This window comes from Pristiophorus japonicus, unplaced genomic scaffold (genome assembly GCF_044704955.1).
Source record: "Pristiophorus japonicus isolate sPriJap1 unplaced genomic scaffold, sPriJap1.hap1 HAP1_SCAFFOLD_61, whole genome shotgun sequence".
NCBI lineage: Eukaryota > Metazoa > Chordata > Chondrichthyes > Pristiophoridae > Pristiophorus > Pristiophorus japonicus.
In genome coordinates, this window is record NW_027254520.1 from 807,804 (window position 1) to 832,366 (window position 24,563).

The 24,563-nt window shown below is 46.6% G+C and overlaps 1 protein-coding gene across 3 annotated transcripts in view; it reads left to right on the top strand.

The window, feature by feature from the left end:
- Positions 1-20,526, top strand: part of LOC139255461 (zinc finger protein 239-like) — a 126,222-nt gene extending 105,696 nt beyond the window's left edge. Inside the window, exons 1-3 of one of the 3 annotated variants that reach the window (XM_070873942.1) lie at positions 3,224-3,294; positions 7,174-7,262; positions 14,165-14,844. In XM_070873942.1, the coding sequence (XP_070730043.1) occupies positions 14,272-14,784 (513 nt within the window). In that variant the 5' untranslated portion in view covers positions 3,224-3,294; positions 7,174-7,262; positions 14,165-14,271 and the 3' untranslated portion in view covers positions 14,785-14,844. Of the gene's footprint in view, positions 1-3,223; positions 3,295-7,173; positions 7,263-14,164; positions 14,845-20,469 lie in introns of those variants that run through there. The other 2 variants (XR_011592055.1, XM_070873941.1) reach the window with 2 other exon arrangements.
- The last annotated feature ends 4,037 nt before the right edge of the window (positions 20,527-24,563 follow it).

The following is a 24,563-nucleotide window of genomic DNA, read 5'->3' on the forward strand; positions in this document are numbered from 1 at the left end:
AGATAAGCTATTGTCTTCGCCAGTTATTTTCCAGCATTTTATTTGCTCTTATTTACAATGTAATTGCAGAGTGTTTAATCCCTTTACCATTTATTGATGACCCATTGTCTTGTGTGCTCTTGATTCGAAAGTGATGTCACACTGACCATTCCGTTACCAAGGTGACCACTTGTCCGCAGTACACTGTGGGAAAGGGGAGTAAATCTCACCGAGGGTAATAAGCAGCCTCCCACCAGTCCCTGTATTTTATTGCCCAGTGATCACCTCACCATCACAGAAGGTCCTAAGATTTACCTCCAGTGTGGATGACGTGTGTAAGTGATGTTAAAAATTAAATTGTAGGTTAAAAGAGGAGTTGGGTGAGGAAGGTTTGGAGAGTAGGCGTAAAAGAGGAGTTGGGGTGAGGGTTTGAGAGAAATGCGGTGATAGAGGAGTTGGGGTGAGGGGTTGGGGAGTTGGGTTGAAAGAGTAGTTGGGGAGGGGGAGGTGGAGAGAAGGGGTGAAGAAGGTGTATGAGTGAATGGGATTTACAGCACTTTAATTGCCTTTGTTGAACTATGATGGGGTTTATTTTTCCTTTAAAATGTTTTGTATTGTGTGTTTCACTGAAGTTAGACGTGGGGTTGCAATTCCTTGCAGGCACTGGACTGTTTCTGGTGAATTCATGTGGGAGTGTTAATTGGGAATAGATTTGAGTGGGATCATTCTGTGCTGAATGCGTGGCTGGGCGGCGGGTTTGTCCTCAATCCCAGTGATGAGGTGTTGTTGACACCAAATCCAGGGACCACATACATTGTGACTCCAAATCCAGGGACAACTTACATTGAGGCATCAAATCCAGGGAACCCTTACACTGAGGCACCAAATCCAGGGACCAGTTACAATGAGACATCAAATCCATGATGAATTACATCGTGACACCAAATTGAGGGATTACTAATACCGTGACAACAAATCCAGGGACCAATAACACTGAGGCACCAAATCCTTGGACCACTTACACTGAGACTATAGAATTACATCAGATATATGGGCAGAAATGGGTCATTCGGACTAACCAGTCTGTGCCGGTGTTCATGCTCTGCTCGGTAATTAGAGAGCCTCAGTATGGGGAATGTTCATGCCGCTGAAAGTAGTTCTAATTAGGGGGAAAGGTGGGTAATGAATGAAGATATGATGGTGGAATCAGACGGTGACTGTGAGGCCTGGTGACAGATTATTGTCAGAAGCCCTTTTCATGCAGGCTGATGATTAAATGTAACCAGCACAACAACTGTATCCGTCTGTTATTGTCCCAAAATCCACAAATCTAATGTCACTAATTGATTTTTCCGTGAGAAATGTAGAGATGTAAAATAAGGGAGGAAATGAGGCTTGCGCAGAAACGAAGGTTCCTTGAATTAACACATTGTGAGGCTGTTTTGTGACTCGTCTGTGAGAGGTTAAAAAAATGAAATGGAAAAGGGCAAGTTCAGTGACACTGATATTGCCAATAGTGCTTTCTACGTCAATCACTATATCCTAAGCCCAATATCATATTGACTATCCGAATCACTAATCCCAATCCTAACACATAGCCACAAACCACACCCACTAACCACTAAACCTACATCTAAACCCAGCCCCTAATCAATGTTAAGAACATAATAAATAGGAGCAGAAGTAGGCCATCTGGCCCCTTGAGCCCGCTCTGCCATTCAGTAATATCATGGCTGATATGATCTTGGCCTCAATTCCACTTCCCTGCCCTCTCCGCATAACGCTTGACTTCGCTATCTTTCAAAAATCAGTCCATCTGCAACTTAAATGTATTAAATATCCCAGCGTCCGTTGCTCTCTGGCGTAGAGAATTTCAAAGATTCACGACTCTCTGAGAGAAGAAATTCATCCTCATTTGCGTTTTAAATGGGCGACCCCTTATGCTCAGACTTTGCCACCTAGTTCTCGATTCCCCCCACAAGAGGAAACAGTGATCAGTGGGGAAGCTAAAGACCCGATAAAGTAAGTGTTTAAACAATTATTTTGATGCAAAAAATTTCTGCAACGTATGTTCGTAAGAAGTAATTATAATCAACTAACCCATCAAAATTAGCAAAGACAATTACAAAGACCAGGCATTTCAAAGGCGATCACAAGCAGTATGTGTGGAGATCTGTTAACCGCATTCAAAAATCGTTAAACAGTATAGAAAATAAGAGAGTTCCAGTCTTAAGCAAGATAGTTCTTTCAAGGAACGTCAAATGTCTGTAAAGTGAGACACGTCGGTTCAGTGTGTAACATCCACAAGCCGTATGCTCAAACGAAAGAAGCTTGGGATTTGATGTGGCAAAAGATGAACTGCGTGAGAAGTGAAATAATCCAGAGTAAGAAAAGGCCCAAAATGGAAGGGAAGGGAACATGAATTGGTCTCCCGTGCAGCGGCACGGTCCCGGCCTGCATGACCATCAGCAGGTCGGGGCCATCAGAGGGAGCAGTGTGCGGCGGTGGTATTCCATTGTAGGATGGTGACGGCTGCAACGTCACGTCGCTAATTGCAGTGCGGGCAGGCACAGCAGGAGGGGCGAAGGAGCAGCAAGAGATTATAGAAGGCAGTGACCGGGGCCCAGGAGAGGCATGAATCTGGGGCCCAGAAGGGGCAAGGGACTAGGGGCAGCATGGCCCAGTCCAGACTGCTATATATGTGCGCTCAGTCCGTGCAGCACAGCTGGTCTCCAGTCATCTGGGGTAATCCTTGCCACTGGACCAAGACCGAGCTCTGTCAAGCCAGTGTGGTGGCTGGTGTGCAACGGCCACCGCACGTTAAAAAAATCCAAACACAGGCAGCTTCCACCCTTCAAAATGTAGCTCGGGATCTGGAATATTAGATCCTTCATTAAAACAACTGTGAACTTATTCTTTTTTGGCGTGGAAAGAAGTCATCCTCGCTTCCAGGGACTGCCTGTGATGATGATGATGGTTTATGGAGAAATCCAATATTGGACACAGGGTGTTTGAAACAATCCTGAGACAGAACATTACTGTCCAGCTCAGGGACAGGGTTATACAGAGCAGCAGGAACAATGACTGAGGGCCAGAATGAACATGTTCAGTGCCCAATGGGGGCCCTGGAAATCCTGTCCCAGTCACTGATTGGCTGTTCCTATTTACCCAGCATTCCTGCCGACCATAGACTTCAGGGACCGAGTGCGCAGGCGCCGAATCTGGCTGTATTCGGAGCATGCGCGGTGCGTGTAATGGCGGAGCAGCTGTGGTGAAATTTGCTCCGCAAAACAGCTCAATTTCAGCGGGGCGGAGGTGAGTAAAGGACCAGCGGGGAGTCGGGGAGGCTTCATAACCAACTGGAGCCTTCCCGAAGCCCGGAATAATAACCGGAATATCGGCGCCTGCAGCCTCGAGGCTTTCTCCCGGTCACAGGCCCCGGGTAACGGCGGCCATCTTTGTACAGGAAGGCAGGGTCACTCCTCCGACATCTTGGTTCAGTGAGCAGCAAAGCGCATGCGCGGCCATCTTGGTAAAGTAACAGCTGAGTTATATTCTGACACCTCGGTTTCTCACCATCTCCGAGAGGCGCATCTCAGTGCTAAGCTTCTGGTTACATCCCAGACAATTGTAACAGGAAAGCCCCAGAGCTGTTCACTCCCAGGGTTAGAGAACCCATGTACAGTCCCAGGGTTAGAGTCCCCATGTACAGTCCCAGGGTTAGAGTCCCCATGTACAGTCCCAGAGTTAGAGTCCCCAGGTACAGTCCCAGGGTTAGAGTCCCCATGTACAGTCCCAGGGTTAGAGTCCCCATGTACAGTCCCAGAGTTAGAGTCCCCATGTACAGTCCCAGGGTTAGAGTCCCCATGTACATTCCCAGGGTTAGAGTCCCCATGTACAGTCCCAGGGTTAGAGTCCCCATCTACAGTCCCAGGGTTAGAGTCCCCATGTAGTCCCAGGGTTAGAGTCCCCATGTAGTCCCAGGGTTAGCGTCCCCATGTACAGTCCCAGGGTTAGAGTCCCCAGGTACAGTCCCAGGGTTAGAGTCCCCATGTACAGTCCCAGGGTTAGACTCCCCATGTACAGTCCCAGGGTTAGAGTCCCCATGTACAATCCCAGGGTTAGAGTCCCCATGTACAGTCCCAGGGTTAGAGTCCCCATGTACAGTCCCAGGGTTAGAGTCCCCATGTACAATCCCAGGGTTAGAGTCCCCATGTAGTCCCAGGGTTAGAGTCCCCATTTACAGTCCCAGGGTTAGAGTCCCCAAGTACAGTACCAGGGTTAGAGTCCCCATGTACAGTCCCAGGGTTAGAGTCCCCATGTACATTCCCAGGGTTAGAGTCCCCATGTACATTCCCAGGGTTGGAGTCCCCATGTACAGTCCCAGGGTTAGAGTCCCCATGTAGTCCCAGGGTTAGAGTCCCCATGTAGTCCCAGGGTTAGCGTCCCCATGTACAGTCCCAGGGTTAGAGTCCCCAGGTACAGTCCCAGGGTTAGAGTCCCCATGTACAGTCCCAGGGTTAGAGTCCCCATGTACAGTCCCAGGGTTAGAGTCCCCATGTACAATCCCAGGGTTAGAGTCCCCATGTACAGTCCCAGGGTTAGAGTCCCCATTTACAGTCCCAGGGTTAGAGTCCCCATGTACAGTCCCAGGGTTAGAGTCCCCATGTACAGTCCCAAGGTTAGAGTCCCCATGTACAGTCCCAGGGTTATTATCTCATAAGAACATAATAACCTAAGAAATAGGAGCAGGAGTGGGTCATTTGGCACCTGGATCCTGCTCTGCCATTCAATTAGATGATGGCTGATCTGATCATGGACTCACCTCCACTTCCCTGCCCGCTCCCCATCACCCTTTAATCCCCTATCGCTCAAAAATGTGTCTATCTCTGCCTTAAATACATTCAATGACCAAGCCTCCACAGCTCTCGGGCAGAGAATTCCACAGATTTACAACTATCTGAGCGAATAAATTTCTCCTCATCTCAGTTTTAAATGGGTGGCCCCTTATTCTGAGACTATGCACACTAGTTTTAGTTTACCCTGAGTGGAAATATCCTCTCTGGATCCACCTTATCCAGTTCCCTCGTTATATGTTTCAATAAGATCACCTCTCATTCTTTTGAACTCCAATGTGTATCGGACCAACCTACTCAACCTGTCCTCATAAGACAATCCCCTCATCGCCAGAATTAACCTCTGAACAGCCTCCAATGCAAGTATATCCTTCCTTAAATACAGAGACCAAACTGCATGCAGTATTCTGGGTGTGGTCTCACCAATACCCTGTACAGTTGTAGCAGGACTTCTCTGCTTTATCCCCCTTGCAATAAAGGCCAATGTTCCATTTGCCTTCCTGATTACTTGCTGTACCTGCACATTAACTTTTTGAGTTTTATGCACAAACATCCTCAGGTCTCTCTGTCCTGTAGCACTTTGCAATTTTTCTCCATTTAAATTATAATTTGCTTTTCTATTATTTCTGTCAAAGTGGATAACCTCACATTTTCCCATATTATACTACATCTGACAAATTTTTGCCCACTCATTTCGCCTGTCGATATCCCTTTGCAGATTTTTCGTGTTCTCGATTTGCTTTCCCCCCCATCTTTGTATCATCGGCAAACTTGGCTCTATTACACTCGGTGCCTTCTTCCAAAGCATTAATATAGATTGTAAATAGTTGAGGAACGAGCACCGATACCTGCGGCACCCCACTAGTCACCATTTGCCAACCGGAAAAAGACCCATTTATCCTGACTCTCTGTTTTCTGTTAGTTAACCAATCCTCTCTCCATGCTAATATATTGCACCCAACACTATGAGGTTTATCTTGTGCAGTAACCTCTTATGTGGTACCTTATCAAATGCCTTCTGGAAATTCAAATACACCACATCCACTGGTTCCCCCTTATCTATTCTGCTTCTTACATCATCAAAGGACTCCAGCAAATTTGTCAAACATGATTTCCCTTTCATAAAGCCATACTGACTCTGCTGGATTGAATCGTGCTTTTCCAAATGTCCCGCGACTGCTTCCTTAATAATGGTCTCGAGCATTTTCCCAATGACAGATGTTAGGCCAACTGGTCTATAGTTTCCTGCTTTTTGTCTGCCTCCTTTTTTAAATAGAGGCATTACATTTTTGGTTTACAATCTGTTGGGACCACCCCAGAATCCAGGGAATTTTGGTAGATTACAACTAATGTGTCCACCATCTTTGCAGCCACTTCTCTTAAGACCTTACGATGTAAGCCATCAGGGCAAGGTGACTTGTCTGCCTTTAGTCCCATTATTTTACCGAGTTCTACTTCATAATGAATAGTGATTGTATTAAGTTCCTGCCTCATGAAAGCCCCTTGATTATCCACTTCGGTATTACTCTCAGTGACCGAGTGTTTTACTCTAATTAAACTGATCTCAGATTGTTTCTGTTAGATATTAACTCCTGCACGGTCCCAGCAAACACTCCCACTCCCTCACCCCTCCGATGTTGCTGCAGGATTGCTTTGTGAAGATGGGCTCATGGAGAGAAACACCCTGCATGGAATGATCTCAAATTGAGCATCTCCAAGGGACAAAGCTCCCAGCTTTAATCATTCTCTGTCCTTTCCCCCCAGGCCCAGTTCCTTTGCTCAGATTCTGATAAAAGTAAATTGGGAAAAGTGCACATTGATTTTAACAGGCTGAATTATTGCAGAGAGCTGCACATGCACGGTTCAGCCCCACCCCCTGTGTCAATTCCCAGTGAGCAGAAGAGCACATGCACCCTCCCCTCCCCCAGCACTGCCTGCAATCACCATTCACTCAGTGAGCAGAAGAAGATGGTTTAAAACAGCCAGGAATGGTGACACAGTGGCCCCAGGGTAAGGCAGCGAGCAGCAGCCTCCTTACAGCAGCACAGCACTTTGGGAGCGTGTCCGCAGATGGGCTCAGAGATCAGCATTGAGTCCGGGGGAAACAGCCTGACAGTGAGGATGTGGGGAGTTTCACAAGGTGCATCTATTGCAGGCAACAGGAGAGGAGTGTGGGAGAAGGTATTTTAAAGACGGGTTATATTGTTTCGGTGAGCTGAGTTCTCCAAAACCGTGTTGCTGGTGATTGAGAGCTACATTGTCACTCCCTCAGATACATCGTATTGTCCCCCGCATCCATATCTTAGAACTAATAATGTTCTCGTATTATTATTCTCAGAGCAAAATTCTTCAACCAGCCAGAACAAATGTGATCATTCCTCCACCCAGAACACAAGGAACAGTGCAGGCAGCTCCTTCTCACACACAGTAAGTAGATTATCACTCACAGAGCGCAGACACACAGAACTGGCCTCAAGTCTATTGTCACAGACAGCAGAAGCTGTCAGTCCCACAGTGATCCGAAGTGGCAGAGTTACATTGTGAATCTTACAGCCACATGGAGCAGTAGAATCACATGCTGTTTCACCATTGAAACAGATCACACTGACAGGTACATTAAACACCCACACTCACTTGCCAGAAACTGGCAGGTAGAGAATAAAAGACAATCATCTATCAGAAAAAATGTCAAACAGAAAGTATAAACCACATTAGCATATCAGAAGCTGATGGGTACAGAGCAAAAGCCATATTCATGTTTCAGAATCTGACAGATTCAGTATTTAAACCCCCCGAACATACCAGAAGATGACAGGTGCAGAATAAACCCCACATTCCCATACCACAGACTGACAGATACAGTTTACAACACACACCCACATATATGAAAGTGACAGTAACAGAATAAAATCCCCACTTGCATACCAGAGAGTGACAGGTAAAGTGTAAATCCCATGAGCACATATCGAAAAACTTAAAGGCAGTCAGTAAAATTTTTACTTGCATCGCAGAAACTGATAGGGGCAGAATAAAACCCACACACACATATCTGAACAATGACAGGTAGAAGGCAAAATCTTCACACATATCAGAGAAATACAGGTTAAAAGTTCAATTGATTCTCATGTTCACATACCAGAGACAAGCAGATACAGAGTAAATTCCACACTCACATAGCAGCAACTGACAGGTACAGTCTAAAACATACAATCAAGAAGCAGGAACAAATAGGTACAGTCTAACATAGCAGAAACTGAGAAGCACAGATTAAACCTGAACACACAACAAAACCCGACAGTTACAGAAAAATACACACATTTGCATATGAGAGACTGAGAAATACAGTATAAAACCCACACACACACATCAGAGGCTGACTTATTACAATCCATATTCCCATAACATAAATTGACATACAGTGACATGCCCAGACTCACAAACCAGTAATTGACAGGTACAAGGTAAAGAGCTCTCTTTCATTCCAGAAACTGACAGGTACAAAGGAAAGCCCACTCGCAATTAAACAGAAACTGGCAGTTATAGAGTAAGGCCCACAATCACATATCAGAACTTGACGGGTACAGAATAAAACCTAGACTCCCATAACAGAAATGGAGATACAGAGAAAGGCCCACACTCACATAGCAGACACAGATAGATACAGAGTGAAACTCAGACTCATTTACCAGAGACCGACAGATTCAGCATAAACACTCACCTCCATAACACAAATTGACAGTTAGAAAGTAAAACCAATACTATAAGAGATTGGGGGTACACAGTAAAACAATACTAACATACTGGAGAATGACGGGTATGGAGTAGAGCTCACATTCACATCACAGAGATGGACAGATACAGCACAAAATACACACTCACTCACCAAGAATGGAAAGATACATTGAAACATTGAAAATAGGTGCAGGAGCAGGCCATTGGGCCCTTCTAGCCTGCACCACCATTCTATATGATCATGGCTCATCATGCAACTTCAGTACCCCACTCCCGCTTTCTCTCCATACCCCCTGAGCCCCTTAGCCGTAAGGGCCACATCTAACTCCCTCTTGAATAAATCCAACAAACAGTACTCCACAACTTTCTGTGGTAGAGAACTTCACAGGTTTACCACTCTGGGTGAAAAAGTTTCTCCTCATTTCAGTCCGATGAGGCTTACCCATTATCCTTAGACTGTGACCCCTGATTCTGGACTTCCCCAACATCAGGAACATTCTTCCTGCCTCTAACCTGTCCAGTTCCGTCATAATTTTATATGTTGCTATGAGATCCCCTCTCATTCTTCTAAATTCCAGTGAGTGTAAGCCTAGCCGATCCAGTCTTTCTTCATATCTCAGTCCTGCCATCCCGGGAATTAGTCTGGTGAACCTTCGCTGCAGTCCCTCAATAGCAAGCACGTTCTTCCTCAGATTAAGAGACCAAAACAGCACACAATACTCAAGGTGTGGTCTCAGCAAGGCCCTGTACAATTGCAGTAAGACTTCCCTGCTCGTATACTCAAATCGCCTTGCTATGAAGGCCAGCATGCCAGTTGCTTTCTTTACTGCCTGCTGGACCTGCATGCCTACCTTCAGTGACTGATGTACCATGACACCCAGGTCTCTTTGCACCTCCCATTTTATTAATCTGTCACCATTCAGATAATCTGCCTTCCTGTTTTTGCACCCAAAGTGAATAACCTCACATTTATCCACATTATACTGCATCTGCCATGCAATTGCCCATTCACCTAACCTGTCCAAGTCACCCTGCAGCCTCTTAGCATCCTACTCACAGCTCACACTGCCACCCAGCTTAGTGTCATCTGCAAATTTGTAGCTATTACGTTAAATTCCCTCATCTAAATAATTAATGGATGTTGTAAATTGCTGAGATCCCAGCACTGAACCTTACGGCACCCCACTAGTCAATGCCTGCCATTCTGAAAAGGACACGTTTATTCCCACTCTTTGCTTCCTGTCTGCCAAGCAGTTCTCCCTCCACATCAATACATTACCCCCAATACTATGTACCTTAATTTTGCACACTAATCTCTGGTGTGGGACGTTGTCAAAAGCCTTTTTTAATTCCAAATGCACCACATCCACTGGCTCTCCCTTATCCACTCTACTAGTTACATCCACAAAAAACTCAAGAAGATTTGTCAAGCATGATTTCCCTTTCATAAATCCATGCTGACTTGGACCGATCCTGTCACTGCTTTCCAAATGCTCTGCTATTACATCTTTAATAATTGATTCCAGCATTTTCCCCACCACCAATGTCAGGCTAACCGGTCTATTACCCTGTTTTCTCTCTCCCTCCTTTTTTAAAAAGTGGGGTTACATTAGCTACCCTCCAATCCATAGGTACTGATCCAGAATCTATAGAATGTTGGAAAATGACCACCAATGCATCTACTATTTCTAGGGCCACTTCTTTAACTACTCTGGGACGCAGACTATCAGACCCTGGGGATTTATCGGCCTTCAGTCCCATCATTTTCCCTACAACCATTTCCTGACTAATAAGGATTTCCCTCAGTCCATCTTTCCCGCGATACCCTCGGTCCCCTAGTATTTTCGGCAGGTTATTCGTGTCTTCCTTAGTGAAGACAGAACCAAAGCATTTGTTCAATTGGTCTGCCATTTACTTGTTCCCCATTATAAATTCACCTGATTCTGACTGCAAGGGACCGACATTAGATTTCACTAATCTTTTTCTCTTCACATATCTTTAGAAGCTTTTGCAGTCAGTTTTTTATGTTCCCTGCAAGCTTACTCTCATATTCTATTTTCCCCCTCCTTATTACACTCTTAGTCCTCCTCTGCTGAATTCTAAATTGCTCCCAGTCCTCAGGTTTGCTGCTTTTTCAGGCCAATTTATGTGCCACTGTCCCTAATTTCCTTGGTTAGCCACGGTTGAGCCACCTTTCATGTTTTATTTTTACGCCAGACAGGGATGTATAATAGTTTTAATTCATCCATGTGATCTTTAAATGTCTGCCATTGCCTATCCACCATCAACCCTTTAAGTATTATTCGCCTGTTTATCCCAGCCAAATCACGTCTCATACCATCGAAGTTTCCTTCAAGTTCAGGACCCTAGTCTCTGAGTTAACTGTGTCGCTCTCCATCTTAATGAAGAATTCTACCATATTATGGTCACTCTTCCCTATGGGGCCACGCACGACTAATTGCTAATTAATCCTCTCTTGTTATACAAGACCCAGTCTAGGATGGCTGGCTCTCTAGTTGGTTCCTTGACATATTGGTCTAGAAAACCATCCCTTATACACTCCAGGAAATCCTCCTCTACAATATTGCTACCGGTTTGGTTAGCCCAATCAATTTGTAGGTAAAATTCACCCATGGTAACTGCTGTACCCTTATTGCACGCCTCCCTAATTTCCTTTTTGATGCCATCCCCAACCTCCCTACTACTGTTAGTTGGGTTTGTTTACAGACCACCAAACGTTTTCTGCCCTTTGTTGTTTCGCAGCTTGACCCATACAGATTCCACATTATCCCAGCCAATGTCCTTCCTTACTATTGCATTAACCTCCTCTTTAACCATTAACTCTACCCCACCTCCTTTTCTTTCTTCAATATTGAATACCCCTGCATATTATGTTCCCAGCCTTGGTTACCCTGGAGCCATGTCTCTGCAATCCCAATTACATCATATCCATTAACAGCTATATGTGCAGTTAATTTGTCCACCTTATTACCAATGCTCCTCACTTTGAGACTCAGAGCCTTCAGGCTTGTTTTTTTAAAACTCTTTATCCTTTTAGAATTATGTTGTAATGTGGCCCTTTTTGAGACAGAATGAAACCCACAGGCAATTACCAGAAATTGACAGGAACAGGATAAAATCCATGCTCTCGTATCAGAAACTAACATACAGAGTAAAATCCTCATCCACATACCAGAGATGGACAGATATGAGTAAAATCCACACTCCCATACGAGACTACATTAGAAAATAAGAACATAAAAAATAGGAGCAAGAGCAGGCCATACGGCCCCTCGAGCCTGCTCCACCATTTAATACGATCATGGCTGATCCAATCATGGACTCCGGACCACTTCCCTGCCCACTCCCCATAACCCCTTATTCCCTTATCGGTTAAGACACTGTCTATCTCTGTCTTAAATATATTCAATGTCCCAGATTCCACAGCTCTCTGAGGGAGCGAATTCCACAGATTTACAACCCTCAGAGAAGAAATTCCTCCTCATCTCAGTTTCAAATGGAGGGCCCCTTATTCTAAGATTATGTCCCCTATTTCTAGTCTCCCCAATCAGTGAAAACATCCTCTCTGCTACCACCTTGTCAAACCCCCTCATTATCTTATACGTTTCGATAAATCACCTCTCATTCGTTCTTCTGAATTCAATGAGTAGAGGCCCAACCTCCTCAAACTTTTCTCATAAGTCAACCCCCTCATCTCCGGAATCAACCCAGTGGACCTTCTCTCAACTTCCTGCAAAGCAAGTGTATCCTTTCATAAATATGGAAACCAAAACTGCACGCAGTATTCCAGGTGTGGCCTCACCAATACCCTGTGTAACTGTAGCAAGACTTCCCTGCTTTTATACTCCAGCCCCTTTGCAATAAAGGCCAAGATTGCATTGGCCTTCCTGATCACTTGCTGCACCTGCATACTAACCTTTTGTGTTTCATGCACAAGTACCCCCAGGTCCCGCTGTACTGCACCACTTTGCAATCTCTCTCCATTTAAATAATAACTTGCTCTTTGATTTTTTTCTGCCATAATGCATCACCTCACACTTTCCAACATTATACTCCATCTGCCAAATTTTTGCCCACTCACTTAGCCTGTCTATGTCCTTTTACAGATTATTTGTGTCCTCCTCACACGTTGCTTTTCCTCCCATCTTCATATCGTCAGCAAACTTGGCTACGTTAAAGTCGGTCCCTTCTTCCAAGTCGTTAATATAGATTGTAAATAGCTGGGGTCCCAGCACTGATCCCTGCGGCACCCCACTAGTCACTGATTGCCAACCCAAGAATGAACCATTTACCCCAACTCTCTGTTTTCTGTTAGTTAGCCAATCCTCTAACCATGCTAATATATTACCCCCAGCCCCGTGAACTTTTATCTTGTGCAGTAATCTTTTATGTGGCACCTTGTCTAATGTCTTCTGGGAATCCAAATACAAAAGACCCACTTTATCCACGCTGTTCATTACATGCTCAAAGAATTCCAGCAAATTTGTCAAACTTAACTTCCCCTTCATAAATCCATGCTGACTCTGCCTGACCGAATTATGCTTTTCCAAATGTCGTGCTATTGCTTCTTTAAGAATGAACTCTTCAACATTTTCCCAACCACAGATGTTAGGCTAACTGGTCTATAGTTTCCTGCTTTTTGTCTGCCTTCTTTTTAACCGAGTGCGGCTCTCAGTCCCCGGGCAACACGGAGTGCGGCTCCCAGGCCCCGGGCAACACCGAGTGCGGCTCCCGGGCCCCGGGCAACACCGAGTGTGGCTCTCAGTCCCCGGGCAACACCGAGTGCGGCTCCCGGGCTCGGGCAACACCGAATGCGGCTCTCAGTCCCCGGGCAACACCGAGTGCGGCTCCCGGGCCCCGGGCAACACCGAGTGTGGCTCTCATTCCCCGGGCAACACCGAGTGTGGCTCTCAGTCCCCGGGCAACACCGAGTGTGGCTCTCAGTCCCCGGGCAACACCAAGTGCGGCTCTCAGTCCCCGGACTACACCGAGTGTGGCTCTCAGTCCCCGGGCAACACCGAGTGAGGCTCTCGGTCCCCGGACAACACCGAGTGCGGCTCTCGGTCCCCGGGCAATGCCAAGCGCGGCTCTCGGGCCCCGAGTCAGAGCCACCGGGCCCGGCCCCAGCAACCCCCGGGGGCAGCACCTCCCCCACACCAGGCAAACAACAACTTACATTTATACAGCAGGCCCAGCAATTCCCAGCCGCTCTGTATCAGTGGGCGCTGGATGTGGAAGTCACTCACTGGCCTCCTGTGTGGGTCTGTTTGTTACATCAGTTTGAGCTGGATGGAGAGGGGGTAGAAGCTGCTGGGTATCACCCCCAGTAATTCTGGGCCCAGTGTGACCAACAATTTCCCATGTGGGCCTGTCGAGGGAGGTGGGTTCCCTTCCCTGAAGGACAGCAGTGATCCAGATGTGTTTTTATGACAATCCGGCAGCTTTCATGGTCACTTTTTTCTCGTGCCGGCCCCACAAATGACCAGACTCATTAAGCTCAATTTCACAATCTGCCTTTGTGGTTTTGTGGGTTCTCTCACACACTCCCTTTTTCCTGTTTGAAATTCACTTTACAGGGTGTTAAACGGGGAGGATTTGTAGACTGGAAGCTCAAACCAAACATCACCACAAGATCTGACAGTCACTCGCTACATCGGGACTGGAATATCATCAGTTTTTGACCATGGAAGCAGAAGGCACCGTTCACAGTGGGGAGAAACGGTACACGTGCTCTGTGTGTGGACAAGGCTTCAGTCGATCGTCCAACCTGGAGAGACACAAGTGCAGTTACACTGGGGAGAAACTGTGTAAATGTGGGGATTGTGGGAAACGTTTCAACTACCCATCCCAGCTGGAAACACATCGGCGAGTTCACACTGGGGAGAGACCGTTCACCTGCTCCGACTGTGGGAAGGGATTCATTCAGTCATCCGACCTGCTGATACACCAGCGAGTTCACACTGGGGAGAGACCGTTCACCTGCTCCAAGTGTGGGAAGAGATTCGCTACATCATCCCACCTGCTGACACACCAGCGAGTTCACACTGGGGAGAGGCCATTCACCTGCTCCGACTGTGGGAAGGGATTCATTCAGTTATCCCACCTACTGATACACCAGCGAGTTCACAGTGCGGGGAGAGGCCGTTCACCTGCTCCGACTGTGGGAAGGGATTCACTGCATCATCCAGCCTGCTGATACACCAGCGAGTTCACACTGGGGAGAGACCGTTCACCTGCTCCGACTGTGGGAAGGAATTCACTGCATCATCCAGCCTGCTGATACACCAGCGAGTTCACACTGGGGAGAGACCGTTCACCTGCTCCGAGTGTGGGAAGAGATTCGCTGTATCATCCAGCCTGCTGATACACCAGCGAGTTCACACTGGGGAGAGGCCGTTCACCTGCTCTGACTGTGGGAAGGAATTCATTGCATCATCCCACCTGCTGAAACACCAGCGACTTCACACTGGGGAGAGACCTTTTAAATGTTCTGAGTGTGGGAAGGGATTTACTCGGTCATCCCACCTGCTGACACACCAGCGAGTTCACACTGGGGAGAGACCGTTCACCTGCTCTGAGTGTGGGAAGGGATTCTCTCTGTCAGGCAACCTGCTGAGACACCAGCGAGTTCACAAGTGACTGCAGGGGTTGGATTCTGTTGTTATTGCTGCTGGTAATCACATCCTGGACTGCATCGTGTTCATTCTGATAGTTGGGGTTTATAAATCCTGTAACGCTGATGTTAATAACTCCTGTAACTGGATTGGAGTTTAATATTTGGGATATAGACACACAAATTAGTTTTGCTTTAAACACATTGCTGTGGATTTTTATCTTTCCCACCTGAGTGTTTAGCATCACCTGATTGGAGCTGAGAAAGGACATTCTGTGGGGAGGATTTTACAGTGGGGAACAGAACTTGAGCCTGGACACAGTCCTTCAGGGCCACATTGAGATCACCTCATTCTTCTGAACTCCAATGTGTCTCGGTCCAACCTAATCAACTTATCGTCATAAGTCAACCCCCTCATCTCCGGAATCAACTCTGGAATCTGCAGCAGACATGAGCAAGGACTTGAGGCTTATTAATTGACACATATTTCATTACAGACAAGGTTACACTGGGAGAAATGTTCAGTTAGAACATGAGAACATAATAAATAGGGGCCGGAGTAGGCCATTTGACCCCTCGGGCTTGCTCCGCCATTCAATAAGATCATGGCTGATCTGATCATGGACTCAGTTCCACTTCCCTGCCCACTCCCCATAATCCTGTACTCCCTTAATCGCTAAAAAATCTGTCTATATTTCCGCCTTAAATATATTCAAAGACCCAGCCTCCACAGCTCACCTGGGCAGAGAATTCCACAGATTTACTACCCTCAGAGAAGAAATTTCTCATCTCAGTTTTAATTGGGTGGTCCCTTATTCTAAGACTATGTCCCCTGGTTTTAGTTTCCCCTATGAGTGGAAATATCCTCTCAGCATCCACCTTGTCGAACCCCCTTATTATCTTATGTTTCGATAAAATCACCTCATTCTTCTGAACTCCAATGTGTTTAGGCCCAATCTACTCGACCTATTTTCATAAGTCAATCCTCTCTTCTCCGGGATCAACCTAGTGAACCTTCACTGAACAGCCTCCAATGCAGGTCTATCCTTCCTTAAATACAGAGACCAAAATACAGAGTCTATTACAGGCAAAATGCCAATCAAACCAGCAGCACACTGGCACCTTAACAGTGTCTCATTGGCCGACAGGCTTTTCTTTAATAGATTTGCTGAGTGGATATAAACTTAAACGAGGTTTGCAGGCGTGATGCTCTATTCATATATTGAATGTAGAAGAGATGCTGTGGGGCACATGCTAATTCCAGCAGCTGAAAGTGATTAACAGACTGGGTTTTGTGTTTACTGATCCCAGGCGTGTTACCAATACCAGCAAAATCGAAGCCCATGGAATAACGGGGACAGTGGCAGCATGGATGTGAAAGTGGCTAAGTGACACACACAGAGTAGTGGTGAATGGTTGTTTTTCAGACTGGAGGAAGTGGTGTTCCCCAGGGGTCGGTATTGGGGCCACTGCTTTTTTTGATCTATATTAATGACCTATGTACAGGGCACAATTTCCAAATCTACAGCTCACACAAAACTTGGAAGTACAGTGAACAGTGAGGAGGATAGTGATAGACTTCGAACCCCCTTATTATCTTATGTTTCGATAAAATCACCTCTCATTCTTCTGCACTCCAATGTGTTTAGGCCCACTAGCTACCACACTAAAAATGAGTCCTTTGGTGGCTGAACAGCCCACCCATTACACCAGCGTGTCTATGTGGCAGATGAAATTTAACGTAGAAAAGTTCAAAAGTGATACATTTTTGTAGGAAGAAAGAGGAGAGGAAATATAAACTAAAGGGTACAATTGTAAAGGGGTGCGTGAACAGAGAGACCCAGGAGTATGTGTGCACCAATCACTGAAGGTTGCAGTGCTGGTTGAGAAAGTGGTTACAAAGACTTACGGGATCCTATTTTTCATGAATAGAGGTATAGAGTACAGAAGTGTGGATATTATGTTGAACCTGCATAAAACACTGGTTGGGCCTCAACTGAAGTATTGTGTGCAGTTCTGGGTCATCATCATCATAGGCAGTCCCTCGAATCGAGGAAGACTAGCTTCCACTCTAAAAATGAGTCCTTTGGTGGCTGAACAGTCCAATACGAGAGCCACAGTCCCTGTCACAGGTGGGACAGATAGTCGTTGAGGGAAGGGGTGGGTGGGACAGGTTTGCTGCACGCTCTTTTTGATGCCACGGTTGATTTCTGCATGCTCTCGTCGATGAGACTCGAGGTGCTCAGTGCCCTCCCGGATGCTCTTCCTCCACTTTCGGCAGTCTTTAGCCAGGGACTCCCAGGTGTATCAGGGAGGCTTTGATGGTGTCCTTGTAACGTTTCCTCTGCCACACCTTTGGCTTGTTTGCTGTGAAGGAGTTCTGAGTAGAGTGCTTGCTTTGGGAGTCTCGTGTCTGGCATGCGAACAATGTGGCCTGCCCAGCGGAGCTGATCAAATGTGGTCAATGCTTCAATGCTGCAGATGTTGGCCTAGTCGATGACGCTAACGTTGGTGTGTCTGTCCTCCCAGGTAATTTGTATGATCTTGCGGAGACCTCGTTGGTGGTATTTCTCCAGCAACTTGAGGTGTCTACTGTACATGGTCCATGTCTCTCAGCCATACCGGAGGGTGGGTATTACTACAGCCCTGTAGACCATGTGCTTGGTTGTAGATTTGAGGACGTGGTCTTCAAAGACACTTTTCCTGAAGCGGCCGAAGGCTGCACTGGAGGCGGTGTTGAATCTTGTCGTCAATGTCTGCTGTTGCTGACAAGAAGTTCCTGAGGTATGGGAAATGGTCCACACTGTCCAGGGCCGTGCCATGGATTTTGATGACTACGGGGGGTGGGTGAAGTGGGGAGTGCTATGTGGCGAGGACAGGCTGGTGGAGGACCTTTCTCTTATGGATCTTTAGTGTAAAGCCTATGCTTTCGTAACGTCAGTAAATACGTCGACTATGACTTGAAGTTCAGCCTCTATATGTGCGTAGACACAGGTATTATCCGTGTACGGTAGCTCAACGACAGAGATTGAGGTGGTCTTGGAACTGGCCTGGAGACGACGAAGGTTGAACAGGTGCCCACTGGTTCTGTAGTTTAGTTCCACTCCAGCGGGGAGCTTGTTGACTGAACTGGAGCAATTCTGGCTACCACATTTTAATAAGCATGCGAAGGCCTTTTGAGAGCGTGCAGAAAAGATTTATGAGAATGAATCCAGGGATGAGGGACTTCAATTACGTGGATAGTCTGGAGAAGCTGGGGTTGTTCTCAGAACAGAGAAGATTGAGAGGAGATTTGACAGAGGTGTTCAAAATCATTAGAGGTCTGGTCAGAGTAGCTGGAGTGGGATTAGCAGAAGCTCTTGCAGATAGCCGACATGGGCTCGACGGGCAAATGGCCTCCTTCCATGTTGTAACCAGTCTCTGATTCTATGAAGAAGAAAAATGTGTTGCCCAGGATGATCCATCTCCTGGGCACTGGGACCCAGTTGGGAACAGAGACTCTGAAGCCCCGCCCACTCTGTTCCTGAACGAAGATGGCCACGCATGCGCCCTGATCCCGCCCTGTGCAAGATGGCGGCCAGTGACCCCGCTCACCCGGGGTCTGTCACCACGGGGCCTGTGGGATCTAATTCGGGGCCTGAGATTTATTCTGTATCTAAGCCGTGCTGTACCTGCTCTGGTAGTGTTCGATGGGACAGTGTAGATGAAGCATTTTAATACATACGAAAAATGACGGACAGGTAAAGACCATCTGGTCCATCAAGCCTGTCCCACACAATTGCGATATATCACAGCGTATACATTCCACTCCACCCGAATCCATGTGATCTCCTGGGAGAGGCAAAAATACAGATTTAAAAAAAACCTAGGACAATTTGGGAAAATAAAATCTGGGAAATTCCTCTCCAACCCATCTAAGTGATGGAAACTAGTCCAGGAGATCACTCTGGCCATTAAACTCCCTGCAGTACCTACCTTCTGTAAGTGTTAATCTCCGCCGCAGCCAGAAACAAATCCAGCTTTTACTTGAAGGAATTCAATGAGTCTGTATCCACCACATGAGAGGGCAGCTTGTTCCAGAGGTCTACTGTTCTCTGGGAAAAGAACCACCTCCTGATGTCTAACCTAGATCTAGCCTTGTACAACTGAAATTTGTGTCCCCTGGTCCTGCCTAACCTATTTAATTGAAATAAACGGTCAGCTGGAACACTCTCTTTCACTTTCATTATCTTATAAACCGCAATCATATCGCCCCAAATCGACACTGCTCTCAGGTAAAGAGTCCCAACTCTTTTAACCGACCTCGATAATTAAGATGCTTTAGACTTGGAATTAGTCGAGTGGCCCTTTCGTGAACCTCAATATCACCCACCATGTGAGGAGACCAAAACTGGACACAGTATTCCAAGTGTGGCCTGACTAAGGTCTTGTACTCGGACAAAACAGTACTCCTCGTCTTATACTGAATTGTCCTATGGATACACCCCAGCACCCTATTTGCTCTAACTGTCGCTGCACTGCATTACTCGTGTACCTTTAAGGGTGTATTCACTAGAATGTCTAAATCTCCACCATCTTTAATGCCTTTCCCTGGAGGGTGTATGAATGTTGAGCATTTGCCCTGCCCACATGCATAACACTGAACTTATCTAAGTTATACATAATTTTCCAGTTGTTAGTGTTAGCCTTTATCAGAAGAATCACTCAACACTCAGAGTCGGTTCCAACGCCAGTGCGGCCTTTATTTACACCAACGGGGAGGAAATCACAAGATTGAGTCCAGGCTTCTCTCCGCTGAACAAAGGGTTTAATGGATCTTTATACGTTTTACAACAGTTTACTACAGTTACATACAACAGTTTAATACAGTTACATTAGACCAATAGCGTTAGTCTCTAAACGTAAAGTGGCTCATGTGTTGCCAAGAGATGTGTTGCGAAGGGGTGTGTTGCTAGGGATGACTCATGTGTCTTGTAACATGGCCTGGGCTTCTCTTATCTTACTGTCCTTGGATGCTGGAATTGGGTAGCCTCCTTATCCCCATCCTGCTACAGAGCCGTATTGTTACTAGAACATTTGGTCCTGAGGCCTTGCTGGTTAGAGACACCTGCAGAGCTTGCATGCTGGTCCTGTGTGTGGGAAACAACAAGTATCAGTCTCCAGGAATGCATTCTATTTCAGCTAACAGAAATCCCTTGAGGCTTCACTGGTTACCATTTTATGGTACAAGTTACATGTTACATATTTAATTCTAACCTTATCCTACAGGTGCCGTTGCCCGAGGGTGCCTAATACCTGCAACACAGTCATGAGGCCAGTGTCCCAACACTTCAACATCTGCCTGAATCAGACGAGCCACTTCTACAGTTCAAGCACTCGCACAGATCTTGGTATCATTTCAAAATTGTGCCCCAACCCCAAAATCCAGATCATTAATAAAAATAGGGAAAAGCAATGGTCCCAACACTGATCCCTGCAGGACACCACTGGTGACTGGTCTCCAAACAGATCCAAATCCATCAAAAACTGCTCTTTACCTACATCCTGCCGGCCAGTTCTGTATCCACTTCAATATATTTCACTAATACCAGAGACTCCGATCTTAGAGAAGCCTCTTGTGCGATACCTTATCAAAAGGTTTTTGGAAATCTAAGCAGACAATGTCTACTGGGCTTCCCTCATCCACCAACTTTGTAAATTCTTCAAAAAATACAATTTGAGTTGTGAGACATGAACTCTTTATGAAGCCATGTTGGCTTTCCCTAATATGTCCCTCCCTATCCAAGTATTCATATATTGCATCGCTGATGATTCTTTCCAGCATCTTACCTATTACTGATATTAAGCTGATGGGCCTATAGTTACCCAGGTCTGCCTTGTCACATTGTTTTAAAAATGGGGACTACTTTAGCCTCCTTTCTATCTGTAAGGCCCATTCCAGAGTGCAGTGAGCTATTAAACATACAGGCCAGGGGCTCACACAGCACATGTCCCATCTCCCGGAGGGGCTCACACAGCACATGTCCCATCTCCCGGAGGACCCTCACACAGCACATGACCCATCTCCCGGAGGGGCTCACACAGCACATGTCTCATCTCCCGGAGAACCCTCACACAGCAGACGTCCCATCTCCCGGAGGATCCTCACACAGCACATGTCCCATCTCCCGGAGGACCCTCACACAGCAGACGTCACATCTCCCGGAGGACCCTCACATAGCACATGTCCCATCTCCCGGTGGACCCTCACACAGCACACGTCCCATCTCCCGGAGGATCCTCACACAGCACATGTCACATCTCCCGGAGAACCCTCACACAGCACATGTCCCATCTCCTGGAGGATCCTCACACAGCACATGTCCCATCTCCCGGAGGACCCTCACACAGCACACGTCCCATCTCCCGGAGGACCCTCACACAACACATGTGCCATCTCCCGGAGGACCCTCACACAGCACATGTCCCATCTCCCAGAGAACCCTCACACAGCACATGTCCCATCTCCCTGAGGGGCTCACACAGCACATGTCCCATCTCCCGGAGGATCCTCACACAGCACATGTCCCATCTCCCGGAGGACCCTCACACAACACAAGTCCCATCTCCCGGAGGACCCTCACACAGCACATGTCCCATCTCCCGGAGGATCCTCACACAGCACATGTCCTATCTCCCGGAGGATCCTCACACAGCACATGTCCTATCTCCCGGAGGACCCTCACACAGCACATGTCCCATCTCCCGGAGGGGCTCACACAGCACATGTCCTATCTCCCAGAGGATCCTCACACAGCACATGTCCTATCTCCCGGAGGACCCTCACACAGCACATGTCCCATCTCCCGGATGATCCTCACACAGCACATGTCCCATCTCCCGTAGGACCCTCACACAGCACATGTCCCATCTCCCGGATGATCCTCACACAGCACATGTCCCATCTTCCGCATGATCCTCACACAGCACATGTCCCATCTCCCGGAGGACCCTCACACAGCACATGTCCCATCTCCCGGAGGACCCTCACACAACACATGTCCCATCTCCCGGAGGACCCTCACACAGCACATGTCCCATCTCCCGGAGGACCCTCACACAGCACATGTCCCATGTCCCGGAGGACCTTCGGCTGGCTACTCTATGTATTTTTAAGTTCTTACTTTTTTTCTAAAGCAATATTCTTATCTATGTTAATGTTACTGAGGAAAACTAGTGTTATTAAATTCTAATATTTTTGCATGATCTTCAAGGGTGAAGACTCATCAAAGTGCTCATTAATATTTCCGCCATACTCAGTGAGTCCTTTGTAACCTGTCCTTGAACACCCTTCAGTGGCCCAACACAGTCTTTGATAGTTCTCTGACTCTTTACATAAATAAAAAAGGCTCTTCCCATGACTGCCACAGTTGCCTACAATTCTTTTTTCCAAATAACCTTTTTGCTGATCGAATAGCCGCTTCCGTTTTCTTTGTATTCAACGCTATTTATTTGTGTGTTAAATTTCTTTAATTTATAGAGACATTTCTGTTTACATGTTATTTGTCTTTGCACAGAGCCAGTCAGCCAATTTGGCTTTTTCTTACCACATTTCCATCTTTAGATTTTGGCTACGTTAGTTTTCCACATTTTAATTCTGAAATACGTTCCATTTGTATTCAACATCGATCACATCACCACCGAGTCGGGTTGGCCAATTTACCTGTTGCAAGTCCTCTGCCATTTTGGAGAAGTTTGCCCTTATGAAATGCGGTGCGAGTTGCAGGTTCTCAGTCACTTTGGTTCTCCTGGCCAATTGGGACCCTACAATGTGATTACTGTTGCCCAGATGTTCCCCCACACGGAGACCTGATAGGAGGTCAGGCTCACTACTAAACACCACATCCAATATATAATTTTCCCAAGTTACTTCATTAACATGTTGAGTCAGGAAACATTCCTGTATGTTTTCAATAAATAAGAACAGAAGAAATAGGAGCAGGAGTAGGCCATAAGGCCTCTTGAACCTGCTCCTCCGTTCAATAAGATCATGGCTGATCCGATCATGGACTCAGCTCCACTTCCCTGCCCGCTCCCCATAACCCCTTAACCCCTTATCGTTTAAATAAATTTAAGATAGAAATAGACAGTTTCTTAATGTCCTAACTTCCACAGCTCTCTGAGGCAACGAATTCCACAGATTCACAACCCTTTGAGAGCAGAAATTTCTCGTCATCTCAGTTCTAAATGGGCGGCCCCTTATTCTAAGATCAAGCCATCTAGTTATAGTCTCCCCCATCAGTGGAAACATCTTCTCTGCATCCACCTTGTCAAGCCCTGTCATAATCTTATATGTTTCTGTAAGATCACCTCTCATTCATAGAAACATAGAAAATCGGTGCAGGAGTGGGCCATTCGGCCCTTCGAGCCTGCACCACCATTCAATAAGATCATGGCTGATCACTCCCTCAGTATCCCTTTCCTGCTTTCTCTCCATACCCCTTGATCCCCTTAGCCGCAAGGGCCATATCTAACTCCCTCTTGAATATATCCAATGAACTGGCATCAACAACTGTCTGCGGCAGGGAATTCCACAGGTTAACAACTCACTGAGTGAAGAAGTTTCTCCTCATCTCAGTCCTAAATGGCCTACCCCTTATCCTAAAACTGTGTCCCCTGGTTCTGGACTTCCCCAACATTGGGAACATTCTTCCCGCATCTATCCTTTCCTGTCAGAATCTTTTATGTTTCTATGAGATCCCCTCTCATCCTTCTAAATTCCAATGTATAAAGGCCCAGGTGATTCAGTCTCTCCTCATTTGTCAGTCCTGCCATCCCGGGAATCAGTCTGGTGAATCTTCGCTGCACTCCCTCAATAGCAAGAATGTCCTTCCTCAGATTAGGAGACCAAAGCTGAACACAATATTCCAGGTGAGGCCTCACCAAGGCCCTGTACAACTGCTCCTATACTCAAATCCCCTAGCTATGAAGGCCAACATTCCATTTGTCTTCTTCACCACCTGCTGAACCTGCATGCCAACTTTCAATGACTGATGAACCATGACACCCAGGTCTCGTTGCACCTCCCCTTTTCCTAATCTGCCACCATTCAAATAATATTGTCATCGTGTTTTTGTCCCCAAAGTGGATAACCTCACATTTATCCACATTATACTGCATCTGCCATGCATTGGCCCACTTACCTAACCTGTCCAAGTCAACCTGCAGTCTTTTAGCGTCCCCCTCACCGCTCACACTGCCACCCACTTTAGTGTCATCTGCAAACTTGGAGATATTACATTCAATTCCTTCATCCAAATCATTGATGTATGTTGTAAAGAGCTGGGATCCCAGCATTGAGCCCTGCGGCACTCCACTGGTCA